This window comes from Apodemus sylvaticus, chromosome 12, assembly GCF_947179515.1.
Source record: "Apodemus sylvaticus chromosome 12, mApoSyl1.1, whole genome shotgun sequence".
NCBI classification, from domain to species: domain Eukaryota; kingdom Metazoa; phylum Chordata; class Mammalia; order Rodentia; family Muridae; genus Apodemus; species Apodemus sylvaticus.
This window is the reverse complement of record NC_067483.1, coordinates 73,294,812-73,313,635: the sequence shown is the minus strand read 5'-3', so window position 1 is coordinate 73,313,635 and position 18,824 is coordinate 73,294,812. Positions and strand designations below refer to the sequence as shown.

The 18,824-nt window shown below is 46.2% G+C and overlaps 2 protein-coding genes across 11 annotated transcripts in view; one reads left to right on the top strand and one right to left on the bottom strand.

The window, feature by feature from the left end:
- The window catches only part of Pou2f1 (POU class 2 homeobox 1), a 150,278-nt gene extending 138,858 nt beyond the window's left edge, over positions 1–11,420 (top strand). For 5 of the 9 annotated variants that reach the window (XM_052200796.1, XM_052200800.1, XM_052200799.1 and 2 more), the window contains one exon: positions 578–11,420. In XM_052200796.1, coding sequence (XP_052056756.1) covers positions 578–888 — 311 coding nt within the window. In that variant the 3' untranslated portion in view covers positions 889–11,420. The remainder of the gene's footprint in view (positions 1–577) is intronic. The other 4 variants (XR_007980484.1, XR_007980482.1, XR_007980483.1 and 1 more) reach the window with 4 other exon arrangements.
- Cd247 (CD247 molecule) overlaps positions 11,224–18,824 on the bottom strand; it is a 76,369-nt gene continuing 68,768 nt past the window's right edge. Inside the window, exons 3-8 of one of the 2 annotated variants that reach the window (XM_052200803.1) lie at positions 18,507–18,563; positions 17,362–17,442; positions 16,569–16,604; positions 15,665–15,721; positions 15,169–15,204; positions 11,224–14,078 (exon numbers count right to left, since the gene is read on the bottom strand). In XM_052200803.1, the coding sequence (XP_052056763.1) occupies positions 14,013–14,078; positions 15,169–15,204; positions 15,665–15,721; positions 16,569–16,604; positions 17,362–17,442; positions 18,507–18,563 (333 nt within the window). In that variant the 3' untranslated portion in view covers positions 11,224–14,012. The remainder of the gene's footprint in view (positions 14,079–15,168; positions 15,205–15,664; positions 15,722–16,568; positions 16,605–17,361; positions 17,443–18,506; positions 18,564–18,824) is intronic. The other variant, XM_052200804.1, reaches the window with a different exon arrangement.

The window sequence follows — 18,824 nt, the reverse complement described above, 5'->3', positions numbered from 1 at the left end:
CCCACTGAGAGTCAAGTGTTCTGCCTCTAGAAGTTAAAAACATTTTTTTAAATCATGCCCTTTTCTTTATTTAGTGATATATAAATGTTCTATTTACTATAGGTTTCTCAAAGATGGCTTTCATCTTATATGAAACTTTTTCTCAGATTTGTCAGATAATGGCAGTTGAGTTGATAAAAGCTAAATATATTTTTAATACTTTAATCACTAACAAGTAGTCTTCTTGGATGGAGGTAGTTTTAAGTCAATTCCATTGAAAAGATAATATTATTGGATTTAACAAATACTTGTAGGTAAATGATACAAACTTGACACTTAAAAAATCAAAACATGAGTGCCTGGTCCACAGTTCCCGTGACTCCCCCTGTTGATTTGCCCTACGTGCACTTGTTAAATTGACTTTCAACTCTTTAGATGCATCAGACTTATAAATAAACTTGAGTTGATGTCAGTACAGTATCACAGTGGATACTCTCTGCTACTAGGTAGAAGTTAGCTGATGTGTTACCATCTGTGTTATTGGGCTTCTCCAGGATGAAGTTTAATGTTCTTCCTGTTCTGGGCTCTTTGTCTATAGCTCTTGCTTCTAGTGGCTCTCTTCCAATAACGTCTCTGGATGCGACTGGGAACCTGGTATTTGCCAATGCAGGAGGAGCCCCGAACATCGTGACTGCCCCTCTGTTCCTGAATCCTCAGAACCTCTCTCTGCTCACCAGCAACCCAGTAAGCTTGGTTTCTGCCGCTGCAGCCTCCACAGGGACCTCCACACCTACAGCCAGCCTTCATGCCTCCTCCACCTCCACTGAGTCCATCCAGAACTCTCTGTTCACAGTCGCCTCTGCTGCTGGGGCTGCTCCCACCACCACAGCTGCCTCCAAGGCACAGTGAGCTGGGTGCAGAGCTGGGCTGCCACAGGCTCTCCTCACTGCAGGGTGATAGGCTGGCTGTGCCAGCTGCTGAAGAAAATGGCACCTGTCGTCGGCTTCCTCCCACCATGTTGTGAGGATGAGGAAGACATGGAGAGAAGAAAAAATTACACATACCAGAAAAAAAAAGAATGCAGACAGGACAGCATTTGCCTAATTTTATAATAAAACAATGTCTTTTCAGGATTGCTTCATGGATTGGAGAACTTTCTAACCAAAAATTTTAAAGGAAAAAAAAAAAACAGAAACAAAAAATCAAAAACAGACAAAAATAAGTGAAAGGACTGCTTACCATTCCCAGCAGGCATGGCGACGAGCTAAGGTGGGTCACCAGTCCCAGTAGAGGAAGGGGCTCTCGTTCTCGTTCTTGTTCTTGTTCTCCTTCTTTCTCTTTTTTTTTTTTTTTGTTGTCGTTATTGTTGATGTTTTGTTTCGTTTTTTTTTTTTTTCTTTAAAAAAATCATTTTTATAGGTCTGTTGTACAGGCCATTACGTCATAGCAAGGTGTTTATAATCGTATCAATTGTGTTGGGGGTTCCTTTCTTAACTGGTACAATTGTGGCAGGCCTGTATTACTGTATCTGTTATTGTTTGTTTATACATATATATATATATATATATTGAACATGTTTATCTCTTGCTCCTGGATCCTATTTCAGTGAGCTCCCACACTGTGGGGAGGGAGGGTTTGGGATAAAGGGAGACTTACGTTCTTAACTTCTGGGAATGTTCTTGCTGTTTTCCTTAGCCTTGATGACTCTTACAGAGGTGCTAGAAAATGATTTCTTTTGCCACTTATGCAAGAGGCTTGGTGCAGAAGCTGAAGGCAGTGTGTTGTGTGCAAACACTCGTGCCTCGCACACGCCCCTCCCCGTCAGGCGGTGCCTTCGGAGCACTTGTGTGTAGGAAGGCATTCCTGCTGAGCCGGGGCTCTCACTCGCCCCGAATCATTGAGAGGCCTGAGGCCCAGACCCTGTGGTGCAACAGCAATGCTTTCTTCTTCTTCCCATGGGAAACGGCTGTGCCTGCTGCAGGACAGGGTGTGGTACTACTGCAAAGACTACTGCAGACACCGGACTTGGTGGCTCTCTTGATTGCTTATCTCTTAAAAAATTGCTCCTACTGTTAGTGTTTGTTTGTTTGCTTGTTTTTTTTTTTTTTCATTTTATGAAAATTTTCATCCAAACTTCCTTTTATTTACTTGGTCAGAATCAAATTGACTATTGAAATTGGGCAACAATTCTCTCCCTTGTTTTCTAAAGCAATTCTGTTGGACTGTTTTCTACTAATTAGGTATCCCAGACAGGTCAATATGAAGAGCCTGAGTTTGCCACCGTTTCCTCTAGAGAGTCACAGACTTCCTCTCCACTGAGTGGGTCACAAGTTTCTCCAAGCCTGAGATTTCTTCAGTTCTCTGACTGACAGAGGCCCTTTCCTGGCTGGGCAAGGGATCTGTAGAACTTCAGAGATATGCTGAGAAGTTCATTCTCAGCCTCAAGTGTCTCTTGGTTTATTAGGCCCCTTCCTAGGTAGATCTGATGACGACATGCATCTCCTCTTTGATGTAAAAAGTGATTTGCTCCTGTAATTGCTTTCAGGGTGTTTCTAGACTACATAAATGAGCCCATTGAAAAGGAAGAGCTTGTGAAAATGGATGAAGATAGATGAGGGTAATTTAGAGACTAAATTACCCCATTTGCCCATGGCCTATTATTATACTCTCCTCTCTCTACTAGAATTCCCACAGATGACTGGATCACTGCAGGGAAGCCCTAAGTCACCCTTATTAGAGCTAAAGGTTCCCACTCGGTGTCTGAGTCCCTCCATCAGCTCCTGGTGGGCCACACTTGGAGCTGGAGTGACCGTCCTTCTGATTGCTTTGCTTCTGCCACAGGAAACTCGGATTCTCTGCAGAGAAAAATCCAGAGAGGCGATAACAGACACAGGTGTGCACCTCTTTGTTGTTGTTCTCTAGTTGGGAGAAGGTCATATTAATATTAAAGGTCAGAAATATTTTGGTCCCCTTTAATTTTTTTTTCCTTTTGGTTATTTCCCAGAGTATTTAATTTTCACCCCTGAATAATTTCTTTTACCCTTAACTTTTCCTGAAATCCCTCCAAAAATCAGTGAACTGCAAGCAGGGAAACTCACAGATGCTCACCCACCTATTTTGTATGGTGTGGGTGTTTTGTTTGTTTTGTTTTGTTTTTTAAACTAAGCTTGAACCAAAGTCAATTTTTAGCAAGCTGCTGTACTAATGGACTAGTTATAATGTGCAGTTCAAACACATTGAGGAGATAGATGCTACTGACAATTCTTACTCATTTTTCTTGATTAATTTTATGTGAAGTTGCTGCTTGTTTTTAATCTTTTATGTTGGTAAATTGTAATATCCTCTGGGCAGACATTACCTTGGTTTTAGCTAGTTTGTTGAAGTCAGCATGTAAATAGGATGGCGTGTCAGTTACTACTCCCCGAACCACCAGCCTTTTCTCTCTTGTTAATTTAATGTTTTGTCTTGACAACACGCTAACCTTCGTCTGTGCATGTGGTTTTAGGCCTGTCAATACTGTTTCTGCCCCGAGCAGAGAGTCTCTCCCTTGGGAGTGAGGAGGTTAGGAAGAAGAATTCAGGGAGAGAAATACTGATTACCTACCAGACAGTTTAGAAGTTACAGCATTAATTTCCAGAATTGCTACCAAAGGAAGTAGAGAGTCCCAAGGGGCTCTGGCCCAGGGATTAAGGAGGGCAGAGAGACTGCTTTGTCCTGTGTGGCTAAAAGAATCTTTGTTCCAAATAAGAGTCCCCTACAGACTTTGATTTTAAAAATGATACTAGGTTTTCCATTTTCATCAGCACCTCCTCTGTCTGTAGTCTCTAGTGGGGTTGAAAAAGCGTTGCTGCCCTTTTTCTGTAGTTCATTTTTGAGGATAGACTTTAAAACCAGCATAAATACTGTATTGAGAAGAAAAGGATCTTTAGATAAAGATAACTTTAATTTTTTTTCCTCCCCTTTTTCATGTCTTTAATTGTAAAATGAAAGGACTTTATACATATGTATACATGAAACACTACTAAAGCTTTCTGGTGGGTGTTCAGGCTAAAATACCTTCTGTCACCCCCTCTAAATGTTCTGTTAATCCTACTGTATACAAACCCTTGGCTAGTTTTTACTTGATAACATTTTTTTTTAATGATCTCGAATGCTTTTTGAACTGACAGTTGTCTTCTAAGGCAAAGTACTCAGACTTAAAACATTCAGCTGCCTTTTATGAGAAAGTGTAGAAACTAAAGGGGTCATTTGACTAAAAGACATATACAATTGAGTTTCTGCATTTCCTGAATAAACACCAAATAGGTTGTTACAACCTGTTATTTCATTCTTTTTTTCTTCCCCTTGATATTTATGCTTGCTTTATTTCATCCCTCAATTTAGTTAACACATAGTAAGCCAAAGACTAATTTTAAATGCATTTTTGGGGATATTATATTTGCCTGTGATAATGGGCCCTCCCTAGAGAGTAGTGAATGTAATTGTTTAATCCTGTTTAAGCAATGCAGTTTGGCATAAACTTTATTTATTTCCTATGTAAATCTAAATGACAACAGAAAAATCTATAAGGCTTCTCACAAGCAGTATTGCTGTTCTAGGAATAGTAAAGCCTGTTGCCTTGAATGTCTCTGAGGCCCTGGAGGAGGCTCCATACAGTGAGGAAACACTGCTCCTGGCTCTTTACTTGCTGTTACCTGTTGTCGGGAAGGTCAGCACCATCCTGTTTATATAACTTGTTACTCCAAAGGAACCAAAGGAATCCGGCTTTCATCTTGTGTAGGACCAGCCTCTTTATATTTCATAAGCTTCATTAGAAAGCTTTAAAGGGACATCAGTTAGAAGGCTTTAGGTGTGGTCATCTTGCCAACATGGTCTACATTGTCATTCATTTGTTTTAGGGAAAAAGCACAATTATACCTCTAATGCTATTTGTCTATTATCTATCCTTCAATTATTAGAAAGATAGGGGAAATAATCTCTTCACTATCCAGAAGCACAGGTTTTTGCTTGACAATATTTCAGTTTAACTCATTAATTAACATTTAACTTGCTGGAAATGCCAGGTACATTTGTAAATATAGGGATATTATGTAAGGAAAAAATACTATAGATCCTAGTCTGAAGTTCTTCTTAAGCCATGTCATCCTCACAGATCTTTCTTGACCAAGAGAGAATAAGGTCATTGAAAGCAGAGAGACATCTATTCTAAGCCTGAGCACATGGTAAGACAGAAGGAAGGGCCTCGGCGACTCAGTGAGAGAGCTCAGACCAAACCTTACATTGGCTTCTGAAGGTGACGACCATAACGTGTACTTATTCCTCAAACTCTGTGAGAACTGTCAACATTTAAGACTACCAGTACTAATATAAGGAAAATACTTAAAAGACCTGAAACCCATAATTAGACAAGTGGGTAGAAGTTGATGTAATAATTTATTTATAACTGTTATGAATTCACTTTCACTTGTAAGTATGAACAGTATGTACCATGCTCGAAGAGATTAATGACTATTTTGAAGTCATTTTCAGATACTTGTAAAAATAAGACTTTCCTAATAATTTTATTTTGAGGAAGAAAAATAATTCTTTGCCATTCCTCTGAGAAAAAGACACTGTTCCACGGGTTTGCATGGATTGCACACCCAAGCATAAATAGAAAAGACAGAAATAAGTTAACTTTGATTAAAGGTTGGTGGAATACTCTGGCTCGCCCTCTTCTTCACCTGTGGAGATTAAGTATAAGGTTCCACCAGGGCAGGTGAGCCTCTTCCTCATAATCGTCCATGTCATACCTGGTGTAGGCAATAGGATTTGAGAACTAGGGTTTCTTCCGACCATCATTCTATTCACAAACCATAAACCAATTCTTTAGTTTGACTCTTCTGCTCTTGGCCTTTGCTGGAAGCAGGAAGCTTGAGTGTATCACGTGTCATTCAGTGATCTGGCTCTCTCTGCCTCTTTCCCTTCCCCTTTTCCTTTGATGGTGGTACCTTAATCTGTGAGAATAATGCTCGTGGGGAACAGCTTCTGGCACCTTCATAAAATACCTCAGCATAGCTTAGCATTGTTACAGAACTGGTTTTAGACTAAAAAACCAAATAAGTATAAGAAAAAAAATCTTTATAAATAGTGGAAATAATTCTAGCTGTAGTATTTAGTTGAATTAATGTTTATTATGATTGATGCTGTATGTATTTGGGATCCTGTTTATAGAGTTAGGGAGGGTTGGGTTGGGAGAAAGGAGAAATTGATTATGTTAGAAGGAAAATATTGCTTGTGTGTATTTGTTTTTCTTTATATCTGTCTTGCCAAAGGAAACTTGATACTCCCTATGAATGGGTTGAGGGCTCAAGGCCGCTCTATGATCTGATATGCAGCACAGTTTGCAGACCTGGGCAATGATATGTGGGGTGTCCGGTAGGTTCAGAGTACCCAGGGGCAGGTATACAACCCTTCCTGTCTATGGCTCGTGCCCTTGCCCCCAGACCTGCCAGGCTTTCCTGGTGATCATTACCTCTGTACATAGCTAACACTTAGGCAAAGGAGGAGTGTGCTCGTGTCCAGGTGTGCAGATGAGAAGAGACAGAGATAGCTGTGAGCCCAAGGAGTGGAGCGGTGAGTGATGTATCCTGATCTAGGAAAATTAAAGTGAAACGAGTTGTCTTTTGTCATGTTAGTGAATGCTGTGCTAGTAGTAGCCCAACATTTTTTAAAACTTTATTTCCTTTTCTTATACCAAGGATAATTTTGTCTAGACCAAAAACACAAACAAAAGAAAACCAAGCCAAGGAGTTAAAAGCTAACCCCCCTACCCTTGGCACCTGTACTAAGGTGGGGCTTTTAAGGACTGGGTGATGAGGTGGAAGAAGAGTTGTTCTTTCTTATGGGAAATGGGAATGAGAAAATATGTTGGTTTAGGAAAAAATTAAAAACCTTTCTGCCATCATTCTGGGACAGACTTTCTTGGCTCCCTGAGTTCTGATGTAAACTATATCTCAAGAACTAATTTTTTTAACATGTCCCATCTCACAGAACTTGAGTGGGATTTGATTTTGATACCAAAGACACTGCTATACATACCACTGCTTCCCCTTCAGCTCTCCAGACACCCAGAGGCGACCAAGCAAACGTCAGGCCGGACAGCTCCGTCTCGGCTCGGTGCTCCCCATCGGCTTCACCCTTTCCTCACTTAGGGAAGATGTCTTTTTTGTTTGTTTGTTTTTGTTTTTTTTTGTTACTCTGACTTTGGGAAGAGATTGGTTTTGTTCCTCCTGCTGCTCTGTGAAGATTGGTAGAATTGTTCAGAATAGCATTGATGCTATTGCTGAGAAACTTGGTAATACAAAAAATAGTAGTAGAACTTTTATTTACCTTTATCTAGTTCATATAAATAAAACTAGCCCATCCAACCTGTTAGAATAACAGTCAGGATTTAGTTATGAAGAGCAGACTACAGCCAAATGATGCTTCCTTATTCTCCTGTGGAGCTGTTTTGCTCCATGTTTCAGGATATGGCTGCTGGGAGGTTAAGCTCACTGTGTAGGCATACTTTTATAAACACAGACAAGGAGCGAGGGAGGACCAGCAGCCATGATCAGCTTGCTAAACTTTATGAGAGCTTTACTCGTTATCATCCTGACATTATGTAAAGTAGCGTTAGTGCTGTGTGTTTTTCCTCAGCCTTAGGTAGGTTTGTGTGGTAATAGGGATATTGAAGATGAGACAAATGCTGTGGGAACCGTGTGCATCAGGAACACCATTCAGCTGGGAAAGAGACACTCCCGGGTTCAGGGAGGGAAACAGTTTATGATCCTTCTGCATCCCTGAGTCTGCCCACGCTACAGGGCTCTAGCACCCTTGCCCCATTCTGGTTCAAATCCAGAATACTATCAGAAAGTTAAGAAAGCCAAACTAATGTACTGGGGGAGGGGAAGGGCTGAAGTCTGCCGCAGTTTTCCCGGGTTTTCTTTATGTGCTCATCACTGCAGCAGCCACAACCTCAACAGAGCCGCTTGAAGCTTCTTTCCTAAGTTGGCAGTGGTATTGATCTCTATCACTACATCCCCAGGCCTGCAGGCAGCTGGTGGCAGTGCACTTTCGACAGGGCAGCATCTGCGTGGGAGCTCCTTATGTAATCTTGTTAGAGAAAAATGGACAGAGTCAATGCCCATCCAGCCCAGAGAGTGTCTGGGGTCTAAGAATCACAGGAGGAAACAAATACATGTCCCCACACTGGTGCGACCATGCTCTAAGGAGCACTGTGCTAGGCTGGCTCTAAGGAGCACTGTGCTAGGCTGGTGGGGGACGGGACATGTGTCTTGGGTTCCATCCCTGCCTGAGTCTGCAGAAGGCATGTGCTTTGTAAGAGTGACATGAGCTAGTTAGTGCTAGCCTGGTTAGTTTAAAGTTGCCAACAGTGTGGGAGCATGGTAGTGTGCCCATCAAGACTCTGACCATATTACAGCATTGACTGTCTACATACAATATAACTTCCCACTCCTTACCTCTGCTGCCACGGGAATGTGTGCGTCACTCAGTCTACAGGAGGGCTCACTGAGGGAAGTGCCCTGGCCCAGAGTGGCCCTCAGCCATTGCTCGCCTCTGTGGTAGTGAAGGCTAGGTGAGTAAGAGTGGGGTCTGCCCACCATCTGTCCAGGAGCTGTTTTATACCTCATTTCTAACTCTGACTAAGTAACTTCCTCTCAACCCTACAGAGTTGCCAAGTCTGCCCTCCCTCTTCTCAGCAACGTTAAACTCTGGCCTATAGCATCATAAGACCTGTCTGTCGCCTGGGGTGGGACTCCCCCTCCCCCACCCCACCCCAAAGCCTCTGAATGTGTCTGCTTTTAGGCTACTACAGACCCGAGGGCAAATTGCAATCTCCTGTTTGCTTTTATTGCTAGGGCTCGTCACAGGTCTCTCACCAGGTTCTGCACCACCTTGCCTTCAAGGACTGCCAGCGCTCCTCCCCCACTGCCCCCGCATTTCTAACTGCTGAATATCTATCAGCTTCTGACCTTGCTTTTCCCTAGTGGAGTCAAGGCTGACCTCTCCCCTCTGAAGCCTTGGGTTTCTGCTCACTGCCAAGACTTGGTACAAAGGACACAAATGTTCATTTAAGCTGACCTAAGCTACACATTTTCCTTGTTTCCTGTGTGACATGACCAAAAAAAATCCAAATATTTAAGTTTATTATTAATATATTATAATAATAATTATTATTTGACAATCTTGTATCCGATGGGCTTTCTGGAAGCTGCTTCTCCGGCCCTTTCAACGTTTTCTTTGAATGTAGTTCTTAACTTGCAATTCCCACCCCCAAAGTTGGGGGGAAATAAAGCTTAGCCAGGTCAGGTCATAATACTGCTGCTGTAAGCCAGGGGAGGGAGGTTTCTTTGTTCTGTTTTGTTTTTCCATTTCCAGCCAAAACCAAAGATTTCTTAATGATTGTATAAACTCAAAACAAACAAAAAAACCAAAGAAAAGGGAAGTCTTCGGCCTCAATCCAGTCTGTGGCATCCTGGCGCTTGGAGGCATGCCAAAGGGTGGGTGGGGACACCTGGCAGCTCACAGGGCACGCACGTCTTGTCTAAGTTAAGGGATTCATTCAGACGCGTGCTCGGAGTTTTGGCCCTTGCTTGATTGTGAGCAGAGCGTGCATGAAAGAAATTGGAACATCAGATTTTTCAAAACGAAAGCCAAAGTCCTATCACCACAACTCATGTGACAGCAGCCAGGGTCGCCACCAGAGCTTAGCACAGCGCCCGAGCTGGGAGCTGCTACCAGGTGGCCATGGACTCCACAGAGTGGGAGGCTGAAGTGCTGGGCAGGATTGGCTGCTCTGCTGGGTGCTTTCACCTTTGGGGCAGGGTCTCCACCCAAGGGCCCTTCTGAGTTCTGAGCCTTCTTTCTCTTTTCTGTTACCGGAACTGCTTGGAAGTGGCTGTCCTGTTTGTGAGGAAACATGCAGAACAATTATCGAACTTTTCTCTATCTTGTCTCTAGTTTTGTTTCCTTTTTGCAGCACCACTGTGCGACTATGCATTTCATAACCTGTGTGCTAGGTAGATGCCTGTGACTTTTTAACTTGGGGGGTGGGTGGGTTAGGGGTTGCAAATGAAGGAAATTTTTACGTGGATCTTTTTAATCTCAGTTGATTGGGGGAGGGGGGGTTGGTTCTAGGGTCATACAAGCTCTATCCCAAAGCAAAATCCAAATGTTAATAATACTAGCCTGATGCAGATACCAAAGACAATTTCTTTCCTGCAGAACCTTAGACTTGTGTATTAAGTACGATTACCCAGCACTTGCATTAGTCTAACCTCAGTAATTCCAAAGCTTAGATGTATATTTTGGTATATTTCCAGGATATTAAAAAAAAATGTCGTTTAACTTGTTTGTTTCAGTGTAATGCTCTTAAAGTCATCGCATGAAATAACTGCGCTGTCCTATTCTTGGTAGTTTGAAATAATAGTATTTTTGTATGTTTCGGGTGTGTCTGTCTGTATTAACATAACAGTTTTCACTGCCTAGGTGTTCATAATAAAAATGAAAGGTTCCGAGTGTACAGGCTGTTCAGTAATAATCTCCACCAGTGTCCATGTGAGTCTGGAGTCAGTGGGACTGCCCAGCTGGGCTCTGGTGTTAAAGAGACGGTGATGGTGTTTTTCTAAAGATGTTTGCTTCTGTCTTTAAATATCTTAACTTCCCCACTTGTTTTTTCCTACTTTTTTTAATTGATATTGATTCAGGGGTGTTTTTCCACTGTTGTCAAGGGAGGAACACAAGGGAACTGGCACCTTGGCCTCCCAAAATATGTTATTTTATGTATTTTAAAATGTGAGTTTTGAGTTCTTCTTTGTGGAAACTTACAACATGATGTACACGATTCTTTCCAGAACTGCCCGGCAGCTTCAACGAGGCAGCAGCAATCCTGGGTGGTTTAGTGGGTGTCCTGACATTTCTCCTTAAGATGGCTTTGCAGTCTGGGTGGCTATTGTGTAGCCTCACTGCCCCAGAGCGTGTGTAGCCATTTCTCCTTCAATGGGGATATTTTATAAGATTCAGCTGATAACTCGGAGCACTGGCCCTTGTTATTTGTGCCCCTGGGAAATGTGTTTTTCTTGGTTTGGAAAACCTGAAACCCAAACACTTCTACTTACTGGGATTAGCTGATAGCTCCTGAGGCCTGGGGAAGTGGTGACTGTGAGCGGTGCTGTCTCTTTAAAAGTGCCCTTTATGTGATCCCCCCCCCGGGGGGGGGGGGCTGCCAGAGGGGCTAGGGCTTGGGGAGAGATTGTGTGGGTGCCAGTGAATCAGAATGAAATGGTGGGTTTTATGTAGATGCATTTGTCTGCTGTAATTTTTTATATATATTAAACTTACTGTAACTGTACAGTTCCAATTTCTGTTGTAAAACATTAAACCATTTTCCAAGTGTTTTCACATTGTCTGTGTCTCTGTGGGGTTACTGCCTTGGTGTTCTGGTGCTTTACACAAACATTTGCACGGATATTTACACGGACCCTCCAAAACATTTCTCCGCATGGCTCTTCCTATGACCTCGGGGTCTGAGCACCTTAGTCTTCTACCTCTCCTGCCTCCGTGAGCTGTGGCCGCTGTGTGTCCCTTCCCTAGACCCTCAGCTGGGTTTAGTGGAACCCTGAGTTGAGTAGCAGTTGTCTCCTTCAGAGCTGACTGCTTTGTACAATCAAACACAAAGGCCCTTGACTGCTGCAGGGAACTCCTCAGAGCTACCGGCTCACTGTGTGTGTGTGTGTGTGTGTGTGTGTGTGTGTGTGTGTGTGTGTGTGTGTGTGTGTGTCTGCTTCTTGGGCCCCATAGGAAGCAGAGCTCCCAGGGATTGCTGATGAGCCTCCTCCTTGGCTCTCTGGGAAGAGCTGCCTTTCATTCCAGAGACCTGGGTCTTCCACAAGAGCAGCACTCAGCCACGGAGCCATCTCTCCAGCCCTTTTTAAAAAAACATGTCTTTACATTTGTAACCATGAAATGGAACCGTTTATGTTTACTGTGTGAAAGCCTCTGAAGCAGGTGATAGCACTCCGTATCTTAGAGCTAGTAGTATCTAAAATGAAAGACTGATCGTGTTATGGAGAGGTCACTGCCAGGCCTCAAGCAGGACAGGAGTCGAGAGTCCAGAAACATCAGATGTCACCTTGATTCTCAAGCACCAGTCCCCAGGAGCTCTGCTTCCCCAGATGTGATTCTGTGAGCACATCTGCTCAGTTCTCTCTTGTAGCTAGCTCCTTTGCCTGAGAGACATGTTCATAACTGAACTGGGTCAGATTTTTATTTTCCAGCCAGTCTACTTAGCTGATCTTGAAATGAGGACTAGAACAGGCCTGGATATTAGGTGCACTCTGTCTAAAGACCCCCAGCTCCAGGCTTAAAAGTGAGTGAACAGCTCCTCCAAGACTGGGTGACACATAAAGGGCCTTTCTATATATGCTGGTAGTAATGTGTCATTTTTCAGGGCCTTTTAATAATAGCCTTGGGTTTCTGTTTTTAAAAAGCCAATGTACAAATTTCATCCTTCTGTCCATCACTAATTGGGCTTGATGAACTGGGAACTCTTAAGTAGAGACGCTCTACTTAGAGATTTAGAGAAGGCACGACTAAGGGAAAGGTCACCTTTGGTTAGAGAAGCTGACCTAAAAATACTACTGTCTACTCCCCACCCCTATGTGAGGGTCACAGCAGCTGCTGGCGCTCCTGGATTCCCTCTGCTCAGTATTACTGCCACTGCCACGTTCTCCTGCACGCTGAGTCAGGTTCGCCTCGGGACGCCTTCCCACCATCCTCTTCCTGTTCCGTCATAAAGCTGGGCCAGGTCCCTATTCTTTGACTGGACATTTCCCTGTGTGATGGCACAACCACCAGCCTCGTGCCACATCCTACACAGGCATTTCCTCGTGCTTTAACGGGAGCCTTCAGGGTGGCTTCATGTACTGGTACCCGCCCGCCCATTCCTAACTGAATCTAATTTATCCCTTTCTGCTCTCCTGCCAGCTGTGCTACCCCAGCCTTCACTGAAATAAGGCTTCAAACGCCACTTTTAGCAAAGCATTTATTATGCAAAACAGCAAGGCAGTATAAATTAAAACCCGGGGGATCACAGGGTTCCCCATGGTCACAGGCACTTTAATTACACAATGACATTGCTGTCCACTGACTGTCATTATGCCATTACAGTGGGAGCACTGCAGACCTGGGTGGTCTGGGTCTTCCTGCCACTTGATGATGAACTGAGTTCCTGGGAGAAGGCAGGACTTGCTCCCTTTTCTCTCGCCCCCTTGTCATTGGCAGTAATGACCCATCCTAAGTTCTGTGCTAGTTTGTACACAAATTATTTGCACTCTAAAAGCACAATCTCCATGGATGTAAGACATTTTACCACTCCTGGAGTGCCTGGCACAATGGTTGGGAAGTGTGGAAGGGACTCTTGTGCTAGGAACCCTCCTTGCATGTCGCTTCCCTTTGAGCCACCCCTAGGTGACCCTTGCCTGGACTCCCTTGTACCTCCTCTCTGCCTTCTTTCACAATGTGGCCTAATTACATGTTACCTTGACACTGGTAAGTTTGACAACAGAAGCCAAATTTACAGCCTGAGCGAAGCAATACTAATGGAACAATACACACAGTACTCAGGGCTTCTCTGGGGACTTTACAAAGCAAACTGAACTCAGCTGAGGAGGGAGTATGTTTGCGCCCCTCCCCCTCAAGCTCCTAGCTAGGGCTGGGCTCTGCAGGGAAAGGGGCCTGCCAGGGTTTCCAGGAGCAGGGCTGGGGTCTGAGAGTGAGTGGAGCGCCCCCGTTAGAAAGTCCACGGATGGCAGTCTGTGTTCAGTGCTTTGGAACTGGAGAAGACAGATGTGGGGAGTGAGAAGCATCCTCTTCATGAGACGGTGGCTGTGAAATCAATAAACTGAGGTGTAAATGCTTTGTCCTCTGTCCCTCACAAGTAGTAACATCAGCAGGTGAGTGAGGCCTGTGACTGAGCCGTCCCCTGGCTGTTAGCGAGGGGGCAGGGTCTGCATATGCAGGGCATCATAGGTGTCCTTGGTGGCAGTGCTGAGACCCTGGGGAAAGCAAATCACAGAAGAATGAACAAGAGCCCACGGTTACGAGCTTACTCCCCGTAGTTCGTCCATCCACGGTCCCTTCAGGAGCCCAAGAAGATCCCTTCACGTCACAGGTGGGAATCTTGCCTGAGAATGCTGACAGAAAGATGGGTTCTTTGTCCTGCTACAAATGACAGAAGCAAGTCCTTTCCAGCCTGAGTCTCTGCTTTCTGAACTCAGCCACTATGCCCTGCAGCACAGGGCTCATCAGATTCCCATCTGACCAAAGAGGAAGGTGGCTTCCCCACGTCACACACTGAGAGGGCATCTGGGAGGTGCCCGAGCATCTGCTACCTGGACCCACAGAAAGTCTGGACTAGTCTCAGGGAAAGTGGCCCCTCTTTAACCTCAGGCCTTATCTGGGAGCTTCCAGCTCTGGCCACCGTGGTGTATTCCGGCAAGCTGGCCCCAGGCTGGCTGGAACGCCTCTTCCTCCCTGATCCAGGGACTGGAAAGGCGGCCCCCTCCTCCTCCGGCTGCCAGTAAGCAGACAAACCCCACAACAAGAAAGATGAAGCCACTGGGGATCCCTTTTTAGAAAAGTAGGTTCTCTGCATATCGTTTGCATAATCGCTTACACTAATTTACATAAACCAGGCACCTGATTACAATAACATTTTCCTTCAGAAGCAACCTTTTTTTTAATATTTATTAATTCAATCTTTCTGCCCACTCTCCCCACTTAGTAAGTCTTGGGATAGTGGGGCAGAGCTAAGCTAGCCCAGGAGGCAAATGAAACAGTCACCTGTGGAGGGTCTTTGACCTGTTTCTGCCTGCGCCTCTTGGGGCTCCCTCCCCACCCCCTCGACAGCTGCTATTGTCTGCTATACCCAAATGGTGTGTGGCTTCCACAGCTGAATCCCAACCACGCTGTGGAGCCATCACGGCAGTGAAGTGACCTCGGTCTGCTTGTGTGTGACATGGCTTGCTCTCCCTGGCTGTTGACGAAGGCTTGTGCCACCAGCAAGCAAACTCTGTCAGCTTCACCTTTACCTTTACCCCTTGTTGGCTAGTACCGCCCCCCGAGGGCGGGGCCGGCAGCTCTCACCTGGTACAGGCCGTCGTGCCCCTTGCCTCTCCGCCTCTGAAAGGAGATTAGAGGGAAGACAGTCAGTAGCAGCACTCTTGCTCAACTGCGCCTGCTCAAGGGATCAGAAGGGATTGTTTCCTAACCAGCGTCCCTCAGGGCCCCCTACTCAGAAGGACTCAATGCGCTGGCCTTGAGAGTTTTAAATTCTTAGGAACACATTACTGAACAAGGGGCCGTACACTTTGAGCCCCCCCAGGGACTCCATCTCAGCACACAGGAAGCCACAACAGTGCTATGAGTGGCCATGCTGCTTGAAAAGGTTCCATTCGCTGACACCTTAGTCCATCCTTCGTCCCCACGTACTGCCCGGTGGCCCCGTCTATCATGGCGGCCGACACATGGGCTTTTCTTAGTTGGAGGAGGAACGGATGGGAACTGGGAACGGAAGACTGTGGCTGCCTTTTCTGAAAGGCCAGAAGAAACCTGCCTGTCTGGGGTGTAAGGAAGTGCTCACCTCGCCTTTCATGCCGATCTCACTGTAGGCCTCTGCCATCTTGTCTTTCTGCAGTGCCTACAGGAAGAAAAGATATGACGCGTTCTTTTCCTAACCAACACAGGGCCTTGCCTCAGAAGCCTCCAGATGCCCACGCCGCCAGGCTCCTGTTACCAGGGTTCCAAGCCTTAGGCATAAAAACATTGCTTCCCACAACCAACTCTGTACCTGTACCATGCTCCTCTACCTGACTTTGGAATCTTCCCTGATCTACTTGTTCTATAACATTCACATTAGATGCATAAATAAATAAATAAATAAATAAATAAATAAATAAATAAATAAATAAATAAATAAATGGGATTTAGAACTGTAAACCAAGACAGGAATAATATAAGGGCTCCGGGGGAGCAAAAAGTCATTTATTTGAACAAGCCATCTCTTCATAGCTGATACCACAGGTTGTGGATCAACCATTCGCAGTTTTATACCACCAGCGGCAAGCAAGGGGCACCTTGGTGACCTGAAACTAGTTTCACACCACGGTGGTGGGGTGGACCTTACAATAAGAGAAAGTGCTCCGAATACTCCAGCATCCTCTCAAGACAAAGCCAGCGCCACACTCCTGCCCCAGCCTAGGCCGCAGATCCCCAAGCCCAGGCCCACAGAATGGCAAGAAAAACGCAGAGGAAATCAAGTGCTGTGACCCTGCCCAGCTTCAGAGGATGCTAAATCTACTTCAGGTGGCACGTGACCATCCTGGGAGCCTGGACAGAAAGAGCGGCACCCCACCCCACCCCGCACCACCCCCACCTCCCAACCCCTCCCACCCCACCTCCACCCCCTCACCTCCCTTCCACCCCCCCACCCCACCCCCCACCTCTTCCACCTCTCCAGGGCGAATGGTGAACTCTCCCATACTTACGTTGTACACGCCTTCCTGGGGGTTCCTCCTCCTCTGCTGAGGAACAGAAAAGGGCAGAGATGAGATAGAGGGAACCCAGGCTGGCAAGTGTAAAAACCTCATGATGCCAGGCCCACTGCCCCGGCCTTCCTGTGGGTCAGCTGTCAATGGCCGCATTTCCCCAAGCCTTGCTCAGGCCGCCCTTGGGCCCCCCAGCAGCGACTCTGCAGCGCAGACATGACAGTGCATACCTACACACACTTCACACTCCACCTCCTCGACATGCCTTAGTCTGCTGCTGGCCCCTCAGGCCCTCGCGCTCTCACACCCTCCCTCTCGAGCACCCTGAGACACTTGGCTGGGTCACCTCCTCCTTCAGGGCAGAGGCAGCCAGTCAGTGCTCCTCTGCTATTAAGGCCTCTCCCGGCGCTTCCCATCTCTACGGGGCACGGGCACCTGGAGGCTGATGTTGCCATGTTCTATAAGGGTATTCAGAACCAGAATTCCTTCTCCACAGGCTTAGCCCTTCCTGCGTGTATCTTGACATGGGGCTGTCTGTGGAGCAGTTGGTGCTGCCCTGTGTTAGTTAAGGAGCAGTAGAGGGGAGATGGGCGTGCAGGCTAGGAGGACCTAAGTACTGAGGCTCCTTACGGTGCAGAGTGAAGCCAAGAAGAAAGGGAGGGGGCCACAGGAAATGAGTCCTTGTCGCCCTCTTGCCTCAGGCCGGATCCCTGTTACTGTGAGTCTAGTGCCCACCGGCTGCTCTGAGCGGCCCTCCCTCAAAGCCCACGCTCCGAGGCGAGGAGCCCCCCACCTGTTTGCCGCCCATCTCAGGATCCCGAGCCCGCTTCTTGTCCAAGACGTCATATTCCTCTCTTCGCCCTAGATTGAGCTCCTAGAACAGGAAACAGGACCTTGAGGACAATGGGGCCACATCAATTGAAACTGGAGTTGGTGGCTCAAATAAATAAATAAATAAATAAATAAATAAATAAATAAATAAATAAATAAATAAATAAATAAAATAAGCAGCATAGGAGAAGTGAGGAATCTGGGTGGGAAAGGCACTTGCCTCAGCCTAAAGATCTGAGTTCAATCTCCCGGGACCCACATGGTCAAAGGAGAGAAGACCTCTGACCTTTATGAGTACACCATGGTACACACACACACAGAGAGAGAGAGAGAGAGAGAGAGAGAGAGAGAGAGAGAGAGAGAGGAGCACAATAAAAAGTAAATGTAATTTCTACATTTTGTTTGTGTTACGTGCATATGTGTGTGCCCGACGTTTGCCTGTGCACCACACGCCTGCAGAGCAGGCATCAGATCCCCTGCAGCTTGAGTTGCAGATGTTTGTGAGCCTCCATGTGGGCGCTGGGGGAAAGGCTGAGTCCTCTACAAGAGCACCAAGCACCCTTTACTGTCTCTCCAGTTCCCGTAAATGTAATTTTTGGATAAAAGCATGGACTGAAGCAAGCACGGTGGTGGGCATTGCTTCGTCTTCAAGCTAGTGCCTCAGAAAACACCTGCCGCCTCGATGGTACATGGCGGGAACCCCCAAGTCACCATGTGCTGATCGCTCTAATGGGGTTAATAATACATTTTCATCAGCATGTGAAACGGAGGTACCCAGGGGAGAATCTCACAGACCAAAGCCCCACTGCGTTTCTGTGGAACCCTTCCCTCTGCGCTACGGCCGCTAGTCTTTGCAAATTGCCAGTGTCTGGAAGTTCTCCAGAGGCAGGGCCAGGCCATGCACCTCATCCTTAAAGCGCCGCCTCCTCCTCGCAGCAGCACTGAGGGGCAAGCAGGATTCTCCTCCAGTCAGGATTAGAAACCTGAGGCTCAACAGCTTGCCGTCCAGCCACCAGGCCAACAGCTGTGCACCACGGCTGCAGCTGAGCCCGGCCTTGGGGTTTCCCTAGGTCCTTTGCGGGCAGGTCTGCAGAAGGCTGGACTTACATTGTAGAGCTGGTTGGGGTCCTGCGGGTAGGCAGCAGAATCTCCACCCCTGCTGAACTGTAACAGAACAGAGAGAATCAGAGCTCAGCACCATCTCCAAGGGGACCATCAGGCTGGCTATAGTGCAGGAGCTGGGTGGCAGCCCCTCCATCTTTGATGACAACAATCTGCATATGCCCAAGGTGTAGCAGCTCCCTTCTGAACTCAGTTGTCCTTTCTCCTGCCTGTGACCTGAGTGCTCACAACTTTAGTCTTCAGAGAAGTTAATCATCCCAAGTAAAGGTCTTGACCCCCAACCCCCTGTGTGCAGAGGCTCTG